This window comes from Pelophylax lessonae (assembly GCF_965119305.1).
Source record: "Pelophylax lessonae genome assembly, chromosome: 3".
In the NCBI taxonomy this organism is placed as follows: Eukaryota; Metazoa; Chordata; class Amphibia; order Anura; family Ranidae; genus Pelophylax; species Pelophylax lessonae.
Window position 1 is genome coordinate 461155202 of NC_138770.1, and position 21384 is coordinate 461176585.

At 40.3% G+C, this 21384-nt stretch overlaps 1 protein-coding gene and 1 long non-coding RNA gene across 2 annotated transcripts in view; one reads left to right on the forward strand and one right to left on the reverse strand.

Annotated features, from left to right (window-relative positions):
• The window catches only part of PACRG (parkin coregulated), an 819947-nt gene that overhangs the window by 479591 nt on the left and 318972 nt on the right, over positions 1 to 21384 (forward strand). The window contains exon 3 of the mRNA XM_082251495.1: positions 3459 to 3630. Within this exon, the coding sequence (XP_082107621.1) occupies positions 3459 to 3630 (172 nt within the window). The remainder of the gene's footprint in view (positions 1 to 3458; positions 3631 to 21384) is intronic.
• The window catches only part of LOC309551055, a 453941-nt gene that overhangs the window by 240797 nt on the left and 191760 nt on the right, over positions 1 to 21384 (reverse strand). The window lies entirely within an intron of this gene.

Below are 21384 nucleotides of genomic sequence, written 5' to 3' on the forward strand. Positions count from 1 at the left end.
CCGACTGCAGCAATTTTCCTCAAATACATTTTAGAAAAACTGTTTGGCACAGCACAGCACAAATTATCATTTTTTTTTCTTTCAGATCGTAAAACAGATTCTGCAGTCTTTCTCGTAAACTATTAACATATGGCTAATTAAACAAACATTATTCATTATTCCTGTTTGTGATGTCCTACAAATTATATGCTATTGGCAAAAATGTACAGGGAACAAAATATCATAGGGAAAAAGAGAAAATAGTGTTTTATAGTCACCACTGTAAGGTAGCTGTATGAAATAACAGTTTATGACTGTATTTAGCAAGCTTAATTATTGTATAAAACCAGTAAAATAACTGAAACAAAGTATTGCCGAGCAATGCAGAGCAATTTGGCATATAGCTTGGCTTTGTGAAGAACAGATATATTTAAAATGGAATCTTCACTCAGATACTAAAAGCAGTCTTCCCATTTGATAATAAGACACTTTACTAATCATTGTAATTAATTTTCTTGTTCGTTTTGGTGGGGAAAAAAAAAAAAAACATTAAATGTGTCAGTATCTCTGCATTGTGGAAGCCTGTGAATGGCCAAAACAGATGTGGATTTTCTTAGCTCACTCTGACTGGCTGTTTCATTTTAGGAGCTGGTAATACCCTTGGTGAACAATCAAGTCAAATAAAGACTGATCACAGAATGTATGAATCTGCTGAATTAATCAGTTCATTAATTGAATGATTTATGCTCATTTTAGAGGCATACCAATGCAGTTTGGCGGTAGATGCACAAATGACATTTGTTGCCAACTTAAGACCTTTCATTGACACATTCTTCTTGAACAAAACACATTCTTCTTGAACAAAACAATTTACAGACTTTGCACAGCATGTATAACAATATCAATATTATATATTTATATAATATCCTTTATTTTTATTAATTTAAAATTATATTTAAAAAATCTATTAGTTGTTTTTCAACCCCATCTCTTTTTTTTAACCTCCCTGGCGGTATGATTCTTTTGGATTTTAGGTGCTGAAAGCGGTACCATTATTTTGCATGTAATTCTTGTGAATGAGCAGCCCAAACCAACTGTATACATTTATTATATATATAATATATATATATATATATATATATATATGTATATATAATATGTATACAGTTGGTTTGGGCTGCTCATTCACAAGAATTATGCATATATATATATATATATATATATATACATATATGTATATATATATATATATATATATATATATATATATATACATATATTTACATAAAAAGTACAGTAAAACTGCAGGAAAGGGCACTGGGGGGCAATGTAATGTGATTTTTTTTTTTATTTTGAACGGTATCAGTGTGTTTGGTGTGTTTTACATTCGAATTTGCCGCTGGTTCCACCCCCCGGCGGACGTCACGACGCCGGAGACGGAAGCCGGGGCTCGCAGACGATCGGGAGGAAGCTCCGCCGCCGCACACCGCCCGCATTCTTCGCTGGATCCCGGAGAAAAGGTAAGTCCTCTTTCAGCATCCAGCGATCTTCCTATCGAGTGTGACTCGGGGTTACCGCTTTTGGCTCTAAAATCTAACCCCGAGTCACACTCGGGAATACCGCTAGGAAGGTTAAGGCTACGTTCACATCTAGGCGTTGCTATTTTATAGGCTTTTTCAGGCATTTTCCAGACGTTTTTATAGACATTTTTACAAGCGTTTTCAAGCGTTTTACAGCCGTTTTTATTGGCGTTTTTTACAGGCGTTTTTGTGTAGTCATAGGTGACCAATGAAAAGCAGCGTGGTTTTTTTACGTTTGCATAAAAAGGGGACCTCCTCCTCCTCAGGATTTTGTGGTGGTGTTTGGTGTCTGTGTGAGGTTGTGTTACTGTGTGCTCTCCTGCTTTTTGTCTTTAAAATGGCCGACAAATACAGATTTCTGTTTTGTGCATCAGTTACACTTCTGATGCTGGAGGAAGAGGAGGAAGCGAGGGATCGTCAAAACTGGGTCCATCCTGTGATCGCTAATCAGCGACAGCGTGGCCAGTTCTGCGCAGTCGTGCGATGCTGTACCTAAACAAATTTGGCGTCCTTTTTTCTCACAAACAGAGCTTTCTTTTGGGTCCGAACATCGGGCGGGGGGGTCCGTGACCGAGCGGGAGCGGGAGTGCGCATCTGGCGGCGCGCGCTCGCTCCCAAAACCCTTACAGGCTAGCGACGTAGCCCTACGTCGCTCTGCCTGTGAGGGGCTGACTGCCAACGTAAATAGTCGTGCTGCAGTCGTCAAGTGGTTAACCTGAGTACACACTGATCAAAATTTAGTGTGTTAAGCAGGGACTGGCTGTATTTCGATCTGTGTGTATCCCTCTCTCTTCGACAGAAGCCAAGTTAGATTGGCTTCTGACCTGCTGGAAAAGCTGGAGAACTGACCTGCTGAAAAAATTGCTTTGATTAGTGGCTTATAGCCAATCTGCTGATCAGTTTTTTTTTATACAATCGAGAATCCCTGCTTTCAGAATACAATACCCTGGTGGCAGTGAGGGGAGATTCCTGCATCCACTTTTGGATGCAAGATTCTATTTGTTTTTTCTTTTTTTTTTTCAGTCAGTTGGCCATGGTCAAGAATGTTGCTGTGTGAAATGAAAGCTTGACTGTTTTGCACTACCATGCTTTTGCAATAGAGTGAAAGCTTTTAATATAGATGAAGACCTGTGTTTTTCCATTTTAAAAAAACAAATTGTTGTTGCAACTGCTAAAGCAGGGTTGTGGTTTGTCCAAACCCTCATCACTGTCACTTTTTCTGTATTAAAATGCAAAGAAAAACATACATAGAGTATGTGAAATAAAAAAGGAGGATATCGTATCTTTACAGTTACGGTACGTGCAAATAATATCAATCACCCAATGGACTTAATAAGAAGCTACCCGGGTTGAAATTGTTACTTTTTGATAATAGCCCAGTAATAGTATTCCAATATGTGTAGCATATTCTTTTATTGTGATTTTATGGTTATCAGGAGGACCTGGGTAAATGAAAATTCCATTATCATTTCTTAATAGTAATTTCTTAAAAGACAGGTCATGATGTAGCAAAATACATTAATACATTGAAAATAGCAAGCATTTTAGTCAAAAGTAAAAAACAAAAAAAAGATCTCTATACATTTGTCTGTTCTTCTGGTTTGAATTCTCAGGAAGATTTAAACAGACTGCCTCAGTAGTTAGACGAGCATCCCAGTGGAGCTAAACCCCTCAGGCAAACTAAAACTCGTATTCAGTCAATTAGAGTAATTTTGAATATCTGTTTCCCCACAACGTGTCTTTAATAGTTTATATCTGCAATAATGTTGCAGCTTTAAGTATAGCTTAAGCTGTGGCATCTCTTTCATTATACCATTGTTTTTTTGTTTTTGTTTTTTTGCCTCATGTGCTTCTGATGAATGTTTATTACATCATCATTTATCCTTTATTTCTATTTAGGTGGAGATTGAGAAATTGGATTATCACCACTACTTGCCTCTCTTCTTTGATGGTCTTTGTGAAATGACACATCCTTATGAATTTTTTGCACGTCAGGGAGTCCATGACATGCTGGAGCACGGAGGACCAAAGATTCTGCCTGTCATTCCTCAGCTCATTATACCCATAAAAAGTAAGTACGTGGGCAAACCAGACTTTGAGTCTTGAGTCATTTTCTAATCCTGTACTGTACCTGCAGTACGCTACATTATAATTCAAAACCATGAAACTTTATTTGGCATAGTAATATTTCTATCACTCACATTATCACATCATTACAGTGAATGTCTTTTCTTTCTATAAGGATATTCCCATTATATTTAGTCAATGCATATTCAGAAAATTGATTCTCTTTTAAGAGGTAGTAAACATAATGAAATAAATGAAGAAAATGGGTAAGAGAATATTTTTTTTGCAGTCATAGAACAAAAGTGTTTTGCATTTAAAAATGTAAAGTAAGGTCTTTGTTAGGATACCAAGGGCTGGTATCCTGTAGAGCAGATGCGACCAGATGTAGTAATCTGCACTGAGAACTTCAGACTCAAAACTAAGTGAAAATAAATTAGATATTTAGGGAAACAGCACAAGTGACATGTAATATACAACACAGCAATTGATAGAAACATCCATAAACACTAATATAGAAACAACCAGTGAACTTCCATAAAAGTCAACTTCAACAATAGAAGTCAAACGAGCTAGTAATGAAAACGGTATTATAAGTAGTAATCAGCATGGATTCATGAAAAATCCTTCGTGCCAAACCAATCTATTAACCTTCTACGATGAAGTGAGCTGCCACCTAGATAAAGGTAAGCCTGTGGATGTGGTGTATCTGGACTTTGCAAAGGCCTTTGACACCGTTCCCCACAAACGCTTACTGTACAAACTAAGGAAGGTAGGTATGGACCATAAGGTGAGTACCTGGATAGAGAACTGGCTCCAGGGGAGAGTACAGAGGGTGGTGATTAATGGGGAGTACTCGGATTGGGCGGGTGTGGAAAGTGGGGTCCCCCAGGGTTCTGTTCTGGGACCAATCCTGTTTAATTTATTCATAAATGATCTGGAGGAGGGGATATCGAGTACAATCTCAGTATTTGCAGATGATACTAAATTAGGCATGCCAATATCTTCTATGCAGGATGTGGAAACCTTGCAAGCGGACCTGAACAAAATAACGGGGTGGGCAACTACATGGCAGATGAGATTTAATGTTGAAAAATGTAAAGTAATGCACTTGGGGGCCAGAAACCAGAAAACAAGCTACTCACTAGGGGGGGAACCTCTGGGTGAGTCTAGGATGGAAAAGGACCTGGGGGTGCTGGTAGACAACAGGCTTGGCAGTGGCATGCAATGCCAAGCCGCCGCAAGCAAAGCCAACAGAATACTGGGTTGTATAAAAAAGGGGATTCACTCCAGAAATAAAGAGATTATTCTCCCGCTCTACAAGACTCTGGTCCGGCCACATCTGGAGTATGCTGTCCAGTTCTGGGCACCGGTCCTCAAAAAGGATGTGCTGGAACTGGAGAAAGTCCAGAGAAGGGCAACAAAAATAATTAGGGGAATGGAGGACATCAGCTATGAGGAAAGACTACAAGCACTGAACCTATTCTCTCTGGAGAAGAGACGATTGAGGGGGGATATGATATCAATGTACAAATACTGTACTGGCGACCCGAGCATAAGGAACAAACTATTCAGAGAAAGGAGATACAATAAGACACGTAAAAAAGAGGTTTGGGGTGCACCCGCGCTATGGATAGCAACACAAGCACTGAACCAACAGTTTTGAATGCAGAGTGTGGGGATCAGATGGTTATGCTGCCTCCAACTTACCACAAGGGTAAAGAAATGTGGGGGTTTTTGGGAGGTGTTGGTATGGGGCGCTACCACCTTGCACAGCGAATTACTTCGTTGTATGTGATCCAAAAATAAAAGTGCACAGTGCTTGTTGGTGAACAGGTGTTGTGCAAATATTAAATGTGCAATACAGTGCTGGTTTAAAATTAAATTAAAATTATAAAAACGGTAGTAATCGTGTATCAATTGGATTGTACCGTGTATGTATCACTCATCGGATGTAAACAATCATATAGTGACCAGTGCAAAAAAGTGCTAAGTGCAATATAGGTGATCAATAGATACTTTATTGTGGCCTCCTTTGAAAGAGGAAACTGACATCCGTGGTGAATATTACAAAACACTATGCAGTGTAAAGTGAGAGAGTAAAAACGCCTGTTGCGCGTGTTAGGAGTGAGAAGTGCTAATACCGTGGGTAAAGCACTTACCAAAAAGTCCTCTCCCTTCACACTCTAATATACTGTGTCTCCCTTCTCCTGATGCCTGTGAGAGCTGGTTGTTCCGTGCATACAGTTGCGCTTGCATCTAGGGAGTTAGTATACAAAAGACCAAGAGAGCTTCCATTGCGTAGTATAGTACAGTATTGAGGGAAGAAATTAGCATCGACTCACTGTTAGGAAGTTCACCGTCAGCTTGTTTGGTGTGTCTCCAGTGTTCGGCCGCGCGGTACTTCCGCGTTCCACCGGCCGGAGCCACCTAACCGGAAGTGACGTTGACGCTGCTTTGCCGCTCTACGCGTTTCGTCACTGCGACGTCATCTGGGGCGGTACTAGGCTACGTACTCCCGGAGCTTATATAGGCCTGCGTATCCTAGCGACCATTATGTGTACCTCCGCCATCTTGGTACCCTCACGTGAGTCATACCGGCGGCCATCTTGGTATCTTTGGATATAATGGTCCGCAGATGCCGGATACCAGGTTATTTGTTTACATCACGTGAACTTCCTTATACTTACACATATTAAATGCATACATCTCATAAACATAAAGTGACAGTAATTAGTGAAAAAACGTGCCATAAAAGTGCTGAGAGATGAGCCGAGTGGGTGATCCCCTTTTTAATAGAGAGATATAGATTGTGAAAAATGTGAAACTTTTATTATGAAAAAATTAAAAATGAGGATAAAAATGAAAGATTAAAAATATATATAGAAATATATAAAAATATATAAAATATATATAGAAGTACTCGATGGGAGGGACATATCGAGTATGCAAATTTCAGATAAATCCATAGAGGGTATTAAAACCATACTATCTAAATGGGACTATGCGCCCAACAGCATGGCCTCAAGTTCCATTAATGGAGGAGAGGAGTTAGGTAATATGTGTGGAGGAGGAGCCATAATGTTTGAGTTGGAGGAGAAAAATTACAGACTTATTACTGTGTTGGAGCAACCATTGCGGAGGGATAAAATACCAGCATAAAATTTCAACATAAAATTAAAATAAAAATAAAAATAAAAAGAAGAGAAAAAACCGGTATGTACGCATGAGTTCTGGTGCGTCAACATACCTTAGACTGTGAAACCCATAAAAAACACCCAATCTAAAAATTGTGGTGAAGATATAAAAATATAAAATTGCATGGGGTCACATGTCTGAAACTGCATAAAACTGCATAAAAATGCATAAACTGCATGGGAACCATGTCCCTTCTAGAACTTTTAAGATTGTAAAATCACAAAAATCAGGAGGAACATAAAAGAAGTGCTGGATATTAGATGTTCTTAAAAGTACTAAAAAACATAAAAAGCCCATGGTGTTAAAAGTCAGTGATAAAACAGTTTAGATCGATGTCTATATTAAGGCCTTCAGGCTGAAGTGATTGCAATAAATATATCCATTTTGTCTCATTGCGGGATACATTGATTTTCTTGTTGCTGCCCCTCCAGTCATTCTTGATTTTGTCAATTGCATAAAAGGTCATGACTGAGGGGTCTTTTGCATGGGCTATCTTAAAGTGACGTGACAAGCTATGTTTGTCGAAGCCCTTCTTTATATTTTTCACATGTTCCCTTATCCTTACAAACAATGGACGGGTGGTTCGACCCACATACTGCAATTTGCACGGACATTCCACCACGTATGTCACATGCGTGCTAGTGCATGTGATGGTTTCATTAATTTTATATTGCCTTCCTGTTGATGTGGACTGGAAAACGGTTTTCCTTCTTTCTTGTGCTCTGTTTGTTCTGCATGGTAAACATTTCCTACACCGAAAAAAGCCTTTTAGATTTGTTGGAAGTTGCACTTGTTTGGGGGGGTCTATCACATTATGCACCAGTCTATTTCTGAGTGTGGGTGCTCTTCTGTATATGAAGTTTGGCTGATTTGGTAATATTTTCTTCAATGTCTTGTCTGCTTTGAGAATAGGCCAATGCTTTTTTATTATCTTCTCTAGTGCCTTATGTTGCCTGTTGTATCCTGTAAAAAAAGCAAATTCCATGTTCTTATATTTGTCTCTTTTTGGACCATTCTCTTGTATCATTTCCTCTCTCTTCATGCTCATTACTTTTTTCTTTATGTTAAGCAGTTCTTTTTTCTTGTACCCCTTTTCCATAAATCTTTCAATAAGCATGTCTGCTTGTATGTTGAAATCCTCGGGGTTGCTACAGTTCCTTCTTATTCGCATTAATTGGCCCTTTGGGATGTTGCCAAGCCATTTTGGATGGTGGCAGCTTGTTTTTGGTATGTATCCATTTCTGTCTGTCGTTTTGAAAAAAGTCTTGCTTGCCAATATTCCATCCTGTTTGAAGACCTCAATATCAAGAAATGCGATTTTTTGTGCATGCCAACTTCCCGAGAAGGTAATACCATAGGCATTGTTGTTAATTTCATTGAAAAAATTCTGTAGAGACTCCATATCCCCTTTCCAGATAAGTACAATATCATCTATGTACCTCCGGTAGTATCCAATATTAGGCCTTGGTATACTGTAGATTTGTTCTTCTTCCCATTTCTGCATGAAGATGTTCGCCACGCTCGGTGCATATTTTGCCCCCATAGCCACGCCTTTAACTTGTGTATAGTACTTTCCTTTGTGCCAAAAGTCCTTCCAAAATGAAATTGATCTGTTCCTCCCTCATCTCCGTACTGCTATGTAGTGCCCACTCTACTGCTTCTAGACCATCCTTCTGGACAATATTTGTATAGAGTGAATTCACATCGATAGTGACTAATAAATCCTCTTCTGCAATCTCAATGTTTTGAATCTCTGATAGAAGCTGTTTACTGTCCCTTAGGTAGGACTTCCCCAAGGGCACTAAAGGTTGCAGATACTTGTCCAGGTATTCACCAAGTCTGGAATGCAGGGAATTGATGCCGCTGATTATGGGCCTACCTGGTGGTTTCTTGTCATCTTTATGGACTTTGGGTACATAGTACATGACCGGGGTTCTAGGTGCTTCTGGACAGAGATATTTTGCTTCTTTCTTGTTCAGAATACCCATTTCTTTACCTTTTTCCACGTATTTGTGTAGTGTTTTCTCATAATTTTTCTTGGGGTTTCCTCTCAATTTGATGTAGGTGTCTTCCTTGCTTAATAGGTTTTCCATTTCCTCCTCATAGTCTTTCTTGTTTAAAATCACTAATCCTCCTCCTTTATCTGCTGGTCTGATGACCACACCTTTTTTCTTTTCCAGCTTTTTTATGGTTTCCCAAATGTTTTTCTCTTTCTTGTTTTTTATTTTGAGTGCTCTTATTTCCTCTTCTACCATTCGTTTGAATACTTCCAGATTCTCATTCTGGATATTCTTAGGGTTAGTGGTTGAGCGATTCTTCAAGTTAGTGTGTCTATATGGTGAGTCATTTACACTTGTTTGTTGATTTTTCTTAAGGGCAAAGAATTTCTTAATGTTGAGCTTCCTTACGTATTTTTGAAGGTCAATATATGCCTCGAATTTTTTCAGATTCTTATCTGGTGCGTACTTAAGACCTAGATCCAATATTTTCAACTCCTCCTCATCAAAAACTGTGTTACTCAGATTAAAAATTCCTGCTCCTAATGTTGCCTTCTTCTTTTTCTTTGTCCCTCCTCGTTTTCCTCTTGGTTTCCGTTTCTGTTTTCTTGGTATCCCTGTGTGTCTTCTCTCCTCGTTCCATTGTTCCATCCTTGGTTCCAAGGGTTTCTTCTTTGTCCTCCCTGTGGGCCTTGGTTCCAGGTTTGGTGCCATCCGTTCTCTCTCTGTTGCCTCCATTGTCCTGGTGGGCGATATGGTCCTCCTCTCCCTCTTGGTGGTCTCCCTCTGTTGCCCCTTGGAAAAAAACCCCTCCTAGCTGGTGGGGGACCTCTATAATCGTATTGTGGTTCTTGATAGTTTTCCAGAGGCGAGTAGCTGTTGTATGTGGACACATAGTCCCTCTCATCCCTAGAGGGTCTGTTGTGTCTTATATCCCTCTGTCTGTTGGTTTCTCCATTTTGTGTTTGGTTAGTGGGCCTGAATGTGCGTTCCCTCTGGGGATTTCTGGTTGTGCTGACTTCCATCCAGGTGTCTGTGTCATCATCATCTCCAGCCTCGGAAGGTTCCCTGGAGTTATGTTCGATGGGGTCTATGAGGGTCGCCTGGCCCCCATATATCTCATCCGTCTGCCATTTATAGACCTCCTGGTTTCTATAGTCCAGCACATCCCTCTTATACTTTTTTTGTTTTTTGCTCTGTATCGTTTGGTCATATTTCTGGATTGCTTCTTGTAGAATTTTTTCCTTTTCTTTATATTCCCTAGTGCCTGCCGATGGGGCCAATTGCTCTTTAAGTTGGGTGATTACTCCTTCCACTTTTCTTAGCTTATGCTGTCTTCTTTTAATCAGCAACCCTAGCAGGTCTTTTTCACATTTATTGAAGAATTTAAGCCAATCATCCATGTGTGTTGGATCATTAATATGGTCATTTGGTGCTACATCCCACCTCAGTCTCCTGGGGGTAATGTTTTCTTTAGTGTATTTATCTAAGGTGGCTATGTCCCACCATACACGCAACTGTTTCTCCATATTATGCCTGAGCTGCTTAAAAGTGCTGTCCATATCCTGTCTGTTTATGACTGTGTCCTGGTCAAAAACGACTTGTAGATTGACAGTTCTGTTGTTCATGTACTTGAATATATCCATTGCTGCAGGTGCGGTGGTGTTATCCACAGACATAGTAAAAAAGAGGTTTGGGGTGCACCCGCGCTATGGATAGCAACACAAGCACTGAACCAACAGTTTTGAATGCAGAGTGTGGGGATCAGATGGTTATGCTGCCTCCAACTTACCACAAGGGTAAAGAAATGTGGGGGTTTTTGGGAGGTGTTGGTATGGGGCGCTACCACTTTGCACAGCGAATTACTTCGTTGTATGTGATCCAAAAATAAAAGTGCACAGTGCTTGTTGGTGAACAGGTGTTGTGCAAATATTAAATGTGCAATACAGTGCTGGTTTAAAATTAAATTAAAATTATAAAAACGGTAGTAATCGTGTATCAATTGGATTGTACCGTGTATGTATCACTCATCGGATGTAAACAATCATATAGTGACCAGTGCAAAAAAGTGCTAAGTGCAATATAGGTGATCAATAGATACTTTATTGTGGCCTCCTTTGAAAGAGGAAACTGACATCCGTGGTGAATATTACAAAACACTATGCAGTGTAAAGTGAGAGAGTAAAAACGCCTGTTGCGCGTGTTAGGAGTGAGAAGTGCTAATACCGTGGGTAAAGCACTTACCAAAAAGTCCTCTCCCTTCTCACTCTAATATACTGTGTCTCCCTTCTCCTGATGCCTGTGAGAGCTGGTTGTTCCGTGCATACAGTTGCGCTTGCATCTAGGGAGTCAGTATACAAAAGACCAAGAGAGCTTCCATTGCGTAGTATAGTACAGTATTGAGGGAAGAAATTAGCATCGACTCACTGTTAGGAAGTTCACCGTCAGCTTGTTTGGTGTGTCTCCAGTGTTCGGCCGCGCGGTACTTCCGCGTTCCACCGGCCGGAGCCACCTAACCGGAAGTGACGTTGACGCTGCTTTGCCGCTCTACGCGTTTCGTCACTGCGACGTCATCTGGGGCGGTACTAGGCTACGTACTCCCAGAGCTTATATAGGCCTGCGTATCCTAGCGACCATTATGTGTACCTCCGCCATCTTGGTACCCTCACGTGCGTCATACCGGCGGCCATCTTGGTATCTTTGGATATAATGGTCCGCAGATGCCGGATACCAGGTTATTTGTTTACATCACATGAACTTCCTTATACAGCGGTCCCCAAAACCTATTAAGCAAGGAAGACACCTACATCAAATTGAGAGGAAACCCCAAGAAAAATTATGAGAAAACACTACACAAATACGTGGAAAAAGGTAAAGAAATGGGTATTCTGAACAAGAAAGAAGCAAAATATCTCTGTCCAGAAGCACCTAGAACCCCGGTCATGTACTATGTACCCAAAGTCCATAAAGATGACAAGAAACCACCAGGTAGGCCCATAATCAGCGGCATCAATTCCCTGCATTCCAGACTTAGTGAATACCTGGACAAGTATCTGCAACCTTTAGTGCCCTTGGGGAAGTCCTACCTAAGGGACAGTAAACAGCTTCTATCAGAGATTCAAAACATTGAGATTGCAGAAGAGGATTTATTAGTCACTATCGATGTGAATTCACTCTATACAAATATTGTCCAGAAGGATGGTCTAGAAGCAGTAGAGTGGGCACTACATAGCAGTACGGAGATGAGGGAGGAACAGATCAATTTCATTTTGGAAGGACTGGGGATAGCCATGAACTCCAACTACTTTTGGCACAAAGGAAAGTACTATACACAAGTTAAAGGCGTGGCTATGGGGGCAAAATATGCACCGAGCGTGGCGAACATCTTCATGCAGAAATGGGAAGAAGAACAAATCTACAGTATACCAAGGCCTAATATTGGATACTACCGGAGGTACATAGATGATATTGTACTTATCTGGAAAGGGGATATGGAGTCTCTACAGAATTTTTTCAATGAAATTAACAACAATGCCTATGGTATTACCTTCTCGGGAAGTTGGCATGCACAAAAAATCGCATTTCTTGATATTGAGGTCTTCAAACAGGATGGAATATTGGCAAGCAAGACTTTTTTCAAAACGACAGACAGAAATGGATACATACCAAAAACAAGCTGCCACCATCCAAAATGGCTTGGCAACATCCCAAAGGGCCAATTAATGCGAATAAGAAGGAACTGTAGCAACCCCGAGTATTTCAACATACAAGCAGACATGCTTATTGAAAGATTTATGGAAAAGGGGTACAAGAAAAAAGAACTGCTTAACATAAAGAAAAAAGTAATGAGCATGAAGAGAGAGGAAATGATACAAGAGAATGGTCCAAAAAGAGACAAATATAAGAACATGGAATTTGCTTTTTTTACAGGATACAACAGGCAACATAAGGCACTAGAGAAGATAATAAAAAAGCATTGGCCTATTCTCAAAGCAGACAAGACATTGAAGAAAATATTACCAAATCAGCCAAACTTCATATACAGAAGAGCACCCACACTCAGAAATATACTGGTGCATAATGTGATAGACCCCCCCAAACAAGTGCAACTTCCAACAAATCTAAAAGGCTTTTTTCGGTGTAGGAAATGTTTACCATGCAGAACAAACAGAGCACAAGAAAGAAGGAAAACCGTTTTCCAGTCCACATCAACAGGAAGGCAATATAAAATTAATGAAACCATCACATGCACTAGCACGCATGTGACATACGTGGTGGAATGTCCGTGCAAATTGCAGTATGTGGGTCGAACCACCCGTCCATTGTTTGTAAGGATAAGGGAACATGTGAAAAATATAAAGAAGGGCTTCGACAAACATAGCTTGTCACGTCACTTTAAGATAGCCCATGCAAAAGACCCCTCAGTCATGACCTTTTATGCAATTGACAAAATCAAGAATGACTGGAGGGGCAGCAACAAGAAAATCAATGTATCCCGCAATGAGACAAAATGGATATATTTATTGCAATCACTTCAGCCTGAAGGCCTTAATATAGACATCGATCTAAACTGTTTTATCACTGACTTTTAACACCATGGGCTTTTTATGTTTTTTAGTACTTTTAAGAACATCTAATATCCAGCACTTCTTTTATGTTCCTCCTGATTTTTGTGATTTTACAATCTTAAAAGTTCTAGAAGGGACATGGTTCCCATGCAGTTTATGCATTTTTATGCAGTTTTATGCAGTTTCAGACATGTGACCCCATGCAATTTTATATTTTTATATCTTCACCACAATTTTTAGATTGGGTGTTTTTTTATGGGTTTCACAGTCTAAGGTATGTTGACGCACCAGAACTCATGCGTACATACCGGTTTTTTCTCTTCTTTTTATTTTTATTTTTATTTTAATTTTATGTTGAAATTTTATGCTGGTATTTTATCCCTCCGCAATGGTTGCTCCAACACAGTAATAAGTCTGTAATTTTTCTCCTCCAACTCAAACATTATGGCTCCTCCTCCACACATATTACCTAACTCCTCTCCTCCATTAATGGAACTTGAGGCCATGCTGTTGGGCGCTCAGTCCCATTTAGATAGTATGGTTTTAATACCCTCTATGGATTTATCTGAAATCTGCATACTCGATATGTCCCTCCCATCGAGTACTTCTATATATATTTTATATATTTTTATATATTTCTATATATATTTTTAATCTTTCATTTTTATCCTCATTTTTAATTTTTTCATAATAAAAGTTTCACATTTTTCACAATCTATATCTCTCTATTAAAAAGCGGATCACCCACTCGGCTCATCTCTCAGCACTTTTATGGCACGTTTTTTCACTAATTACTGTCACTTTATGTTTATGAGATGTATGCATTTAATATGTGGGAACCGCTGTATAAGGAAGTTCACGTGATGTAAACAAATAACCTGGTATCCGGCATCTGCGGACCATTATATCCAAAGATACCAAGATGGCCGCCGGTATGACTCACGTGAGGGTACCAAGATGGCGGAGGTACACATAATGGTCGCTAGGATACGCAGGCCTATATAAGCTCCGGGAGTACGTAGCCTAGTACCGCCCCAGATGACGTCGCAGTGACGAAACGCGTAGAGCGGCAAAGCAGCGTCAACGTCACTTCTGGTTAGGTGGCTCCGGCCGGTGGAACGCGGAAGTACCGCGCGGCCGAACACTGGAGACACACCAAACAAGCTGACGGTGAACTTCCTAACAGTGAGTTGATGCTAATTTCTTCCCTCAATACTGTACTATACTACGCAATGGAAGCTCTCTTGGTCTTTTGTATACCGACTCCCTAGATGCAAGCGCAACTGTATGCACGGAACAACCAGCTCTCACAGGCATCAGGAGAAGGGAGACACAGTATATTAGAGTGAGAAGGGAGAGGACTTTTTGGTAAGTGCTTTACCCACGGTATTAGCACTTCTCACTCCTAACACGCGCAACAGGCGTTTTTACTCTCTCACTTTACACTGCATAGTGTTTTGTAATATTCACCACGGATGTCAGTTTCCTCTTTCAAAGGAGGCCACAATAAAGTATCTATTGATCACCTATATTGCACTTAGCACTTTTTTGCACTGGTCACTATATGATTGTTTACATCCGATGAGTGATACATACACGGTACAATCCAATTGATACACGATTACTACCGTTTTTATAATTTTAATTTAATTTTAAACCAGCACTGTATTGCACATTTAATATTTGCACAACACCTGTTCACCAACAAGCACTGTGCACTTTTATTTTTGGATCACATACAACGAAGTAATTCGCTGTGCAAGGTGGTAGCGCCCCATACCAACACCTCCCAAAAACCCCCACAATAAGACACGTGGCCACTCACTAAAACTTGAGGAAAGGCGGTTTAACCTTAAAGTGCGTAAGAGGTTCTTCACTGTAAGAGCGGTAAGGATGTGGAATTCTCTTCCACAAGCAGTCGTATCAGCAGGGAGCATTGATAGTTTCAAAAAACGATTAGATGGACACCTTAAAGACCACAACATACAGGGGTATACAATGTACGGTTAAAAGCAAACACACACATACATCATAGGTTGAACTGGATGGACTGATGTCTTTTTTCAACCTCACTAACTATGTAACTATGTAAGCTACAGCACACATGAGCATCCTACCTAAACTACCTAACTAAGCTATGTACAAACAGCAGGATAAATAGGGCAGAGCTAGATCAGGCTGAGGAGGAAGGAATAGCATGTAAGGGATAGACCAGAATGGGGAGAAGATACACAGGAGCAAGTACAAGCAAGCAGGATCAGGGTTACCGGTTTACAGGGACAGAGCACATGGGCACACCGTCAAAACACTGAGGCACTGTGGAATGCTGGAGAAGGGGCTAAATACCTTTCAAGTAGCCATTGTCAGGTAGGGACTAATTGCAGGGATCTGTTGTTACTGGGAAACAACTGGTGGGGGACATCAGGACAACACTTTTCAGATTTGGGAACCACAGGACCACCAGAAGGTGATCCAGTTCCCGACAGCCTTGTTCATGTTTGTCTTAGTTGATATCTGATTGTATCCTATTGAAGGTGTGTCCTCATTTAACTTACGGAGGATAAGTCGGGCATGACTAGCACCAAAACGTTTGCAGCCATTATTTAAAGAAAATTAAAATCCAAATATTTACTTTGTCATTTTATTTAAGCTTATTTATCTTGTTTTACATAGAAATTGTAATAGTTTTGAGTCAAATTTATTTTGAAATATATAATAAAACATTAATTCTAAAATTTTAAGTGGTTTGCAGTCAGTGGATAGACTGTGTTCCCAGTGATGCTGGTATCAATTGAAGAAACAGACTACCTTCTGTCTAATTAATAAATGAAAAGAGAGTATACAGGAATATTTTAGGCAGTGTTGAAATACACCAATTACTTTATTAGTCTTAGCACATCATTCTTAAAGCCTAACCCCAAGCAAAATGAAAGTTAGGTAATGCATTGTACATCATTTACAACACTCCTCCGTCTTGATTCCAAACTCCTCTTCCTAGACCAACCTGCAGTGTAATGGATAAAAGTTTGAATTTCCTTCTAGACAAGCTAATTTCCTACCTTTGGAAGAAGGCATTTTTCCCAGCTCATTATCTTCTTGAGCACTGGTCCTCTCAACGCCCCATGAGTTCTCCCACCTCTGGAGCCTATGAGAGAGGACCGGAAGTGTTGGCCATCTACATCACACGGCATTGGTGTATATAACTGAATAAGGACCCAAGGAAGTATACAGAACAAGAGGTGAGGGTTGTCATGTGATTAAGGCTTCAGGTAAGCAAAATACAGTATGTGTTTGGATAGTTTTTTCATACTAGTGGTTGGTTGGGTGGGGGTGGAAAGAAGAGTTGGTTAGGGGGTGTTGCTAATTTTTCTATAGTTGAAATTTAAAGTAGTTCTAAAAGCTTTTTTTTTATTTTACCCTAATTCGTTCACACCATTAATGCAAAGTGCCCACGTGTGTTTAAACCCCTACCTGCTGTGCCTTGTCAGTGGCCCTGGATAATCCATGATCTGCCCTGTTACTCAACTTTCTGGGTAATAGAGGATAGAGTAAGAATAGGGAAGTGATAGTCTCCTAATGCTGTCTGGGATGAAGGAGCAGGGCATGGTTTGCCAGATGCTGTGTTTAAATAGGTGCACAGAGCCCCAGCTGGGGAGCTTACATGCAAAGGAGCCTCCTTAGCAACCAGGTAGACACAGGAGACACACGCAAACAGGGAGGCAGGAGCAGCAGTTTGGGGGAAAAAAACATATTTGCAAGGAAGCGGACTATACATATTAAGGAAAAAAATTGTGTCACTTTAACCCAGTGGTGATCAGCCCAGTGTATTATCTATCTGCCTTGCTTAGCAGTATATTGCTATGTTCCCTTTCTACACTGTGACAACTATGTGAATACCATCTTTCAGCAGGATGCTACATTTGCCTCTGAATTTATTAGTCACCAAGTTTGCTGTAAAAACAACCTTGTCAGTTTTAAATTGAGACTCCCTCTCATAGCTCATGAAAACCAGGATGTCATCACATGTAGGCTTAAAAACGTATACACTTTGCCTAAAAACCAAGGCACTGAGGGGTCTACTTACAGTAAAGGGACTGTAGATTGTTTTCTATGGAATACCACATTATACATTTAACGATTGGCTCTTGGCACTGTTCAAATAAGGCCAACAGTGTACACCCTTTGCAGTCCCAATAATTAGATCTACTTTAGGGCATTTGCAGTCTATATGGCTCATTGGCTTGAGAGACACAGAATAGTGCAGATAATGCCCCCAAACATTCAGTCTAAAACACTGTCTCCATGGATCCATATTTCATGTAGACATTGGCTGTGAAATGATATTGTGTTACGTCTGATGTTTCTGAATGCAGGCATGATTATTAACAACTTTGCCGTTTATTGCAATTGGCAGCCTAATGTATTTCCCTAGGTCTCCATTAAGTCATAAACCTGGGAGTGATATGAACATTTCTAAATTATCAGAAATGGAGTAGAGCTCTTCTTACTAAACGATTTATTAAAAAACATAAAACTTCAATTTAACAGAGGAAGACTAAAATTAGGCTCATATAAAATGATGCTGATCCTACACGAAATGTGCTTGTTATTAGAGGATCTTCATTTAAAGAACTGTTTATGATATGTACATATAACATATTTGAAAGCAACCTTGACACTGAAAGGCCTTGGAAATAGCTGTACACATTGCCTGCTGTGTCAGGACTAAAAAGCAAACTGTCATCTGCACAGAAAAAGTACCCTAGCCGTGAGCTAGTTATCAGTCAACACTAAATCTGACCAATATTGACATATCTTTTACAAGTCCTACTAAAAAATCTGAATCTTTTAACAAAAAAAATCTAATAATGTTTCACTAACCTGGCAATGACTGAACACACTGGAGAATCCTATTAAAGGATTTGCACACATGAACACATTAGAGCACTAACATAAGTGATTGACTGCCCATCACTGTTTAAGTCCCTGATGGACAATGCTTTACCACTAATTACATTATTTTAATTCCTGGTCTCCAGTGGGTATTCTTTGTCCTAATATCCTCCATTGATGACCTTGTCTCGAAAAGAGATAACCAAATCAATCCATTGGATTCTTAACTGATCATGCAGATTTCTGGCCGACAGTATTGTCGATAATCTCCAATCCACTGGCTGATCCATTGGACCCAATTCAGCAAGTTTTTTTTTCTTTTTTATACTGTTAAGAAAACAAATGCATGAACTCTAAAAAGGTCTTCTCCATAACTTTAGTGCCTTGACTGTTCACACCCTTTATTTTTTTTTTTTAATTGTGCCTCTGTTTCAGAATAGAAAAAGCTTTATCTGTCTTTTAGGACAAAGCCTTACCTTAGCCCTTTGTGTGTTCAAAAGAAACTGCTTTATTTCCTGACCCATCATGAATTTGGTATTTAGGACATAAAAACCAGTACAAGGAAGTAGTTCACCAACTGACCTCATTAACACACACCATGCACCTGCCATCCCCCTCCAGGATATGGCTCCCACCCACTTCTGTACTCACATACACTCAATATCAGTCTATATATCCGTATCTGTTCTAACTAAATACACAGCAAGTGGTCAATTTTTTTTGTTTGTTCATCTTTCACAGATCATTCATTTGACAGAGGGCGCAGGAGCTGAGTGATCACAAGCAGCCTATATGGAGCAAAGATATTGTATTGAAAACAGCGTGTCCCCGAATGTCAGTAAAGCACACCATACACCATACAATCTGATTGTACATTCTCCTTTAGAGCTACCATCAACTATGTAGTGCAAGAGCCTGCCTGATTGGATACAAATGTGTGTCCTCTTATCATATAGTTTTGTTAAAGTGGATATAAACCTGACTCATGAAACTTGACCTAGGCACAAATATCTGCAGTATTTTCTTAACTCTCTCAAAGCCCTTAGCTGCATATGTTTCTGCTGCTCCATTTCTCTGTTATCAGCATTATAACTTCTGACAAGTTCTCTGTCAACTGAGATAAAACCAGGCTGAATTTTGTGTTGGGGTGGGTGCTATAAATATATTAGCAGAGAACTGGTCTATTCACAGCAATTCCTTCCTTCCTCTGCCTATGTGGAGGGGGAGCGTGTGCCTTTCCTCCAATCAGCTTTCACACAGTGTATGCCAAGACTACACTCCCAGTGCTGAACAGGAAGAGAACGTTTCTAACATGATGTGCACTTTCTAAAGAATATAACTAGCATGTAAAAGTTATGTAGGGAGATTTGTTTAATCTCTGTGTATCATCTGAGGCTGTTCACTTCACTGGGTATACGTAAGGGTTTATATCCACTTTAAGTCTAAAGGAGATAGTACAGAGACTGTACAATCAGATTGTATAGTGCATGGCCGTTGTTATACACCTAAAATTAACTAGTTGCGCTTTTAGTGCTAATAATTGTTAACAGCACCTCAAACACAGAAGCAAAAACACATTTTGAAAAAAAGAGCAACCAACACTGCAAAATGCAAAGTAAAAATTGTGCAAATAACAACATGCCAAAATGTCCCTTGAGTTACTTTGTCACATGTAGGGCAGCCCATTCAATTCAATTGGCTTCCCCATGCATGTTGCGGGAACAATGAGCCAAAAAACGTGCACTCCCACTACACTAGGTGTGAATGACAATGACATGACAATGGGACAAAATAGCAATGGGACAGAGCATGCAGCGGGGTTCCTTACCTTCTCCCGCGATCCAGCGATGATTTCCCCATTGCTGTGATTGCCGCCGAGATCCATGCCGCTCATCCGTCGGTATGATGACTTCCTGGTTCCGTTCCCTGCCAATGCTGCATGGGAGCGGAACTGGGAGGGAAATTCAAAAGTTGCACCAAACACAAACACATAAAAAGGAGGTGATACAGTGTAATCTGAGAGGATTACACTGTATCACCTTGGTAAAAGACACCCTTTCAGTGCCCCTTGCCATTGTCATTTGTGAGAAATAAAATCATTTGAAAATGGCATCAAAAAAGCGCTGTCCTACATATGCGCTTTTGGATCAGATGAGCGACTGCGACAATGACATCGGCAGTAACATGGAGTTGCTTGCAGAACAGAGTGACAGTGAGTCGTGGGGAGATTTGTCACCTGACTCTGACACCGACACTGATCCAGAAAGTGACGCCAATGATCCCGCACCTGACCTAAGCGATGTGCGCACTTGGTGCCCTCTAAACACCGATGCGGACCAGGCAGCGCCCCTGGATTTCCTGGGATGAAGGTTGATGTGGAGAGTGACAACCCTCTGGCGTACCTGAATTTATTTCTAACTGAGGAGGTAATTCTAAAAATCGTCACTGAAACCAACCGCTACCATGAGCAGCAATCTGCTACGCTGCGTGCCAGATTTTCCAGATCCAGAAAATGGGAACCGGTCAGTAAAGAGGACATCTGGAAGTTTCTGAGACTCATCATCCTCCAGAAATGGTATTGGACCACCAATAAGATGCTGGCCACTCCATTTTTTGGCACAGTGATGTCCAAATATCGTTTTTCACTGATCATGAAAAATTTACATTTCCCCAACAACGAAGAGTTTGATGAGGCCACGCATTCTGCGCCCAAACTCAAAAAAAATCTGGGAGGTGGGCCAAATTATTGTCACCAACTTCCAGCGGACCTATGTGCCAGAAAGGGATGTCAGTGTAGACGAAAGTCTGATGGCCTACAAGGGACGCCTGAGCTGGATACAATTTATTGCATCCAAAAGAGCGCGGTTTGGCATCAAATTTTATATGCTCTGTGAGTTGTCCACCGGATATATATGGAATGCTATCATTTACACCGGGAAAGGTACCAAGTTCAATCCCAGGTACAGCGGCTATGGGATGGCCACATCCTCTGTCCTTTCACTGCTGGACCCATTGATGAACCAGGGATATTGCGTGACAACGGACAATTTTTACACTTCTCCTGAACTTTAGGAAGTTTTGCTCCTAAACAAAACTGATGGGTAT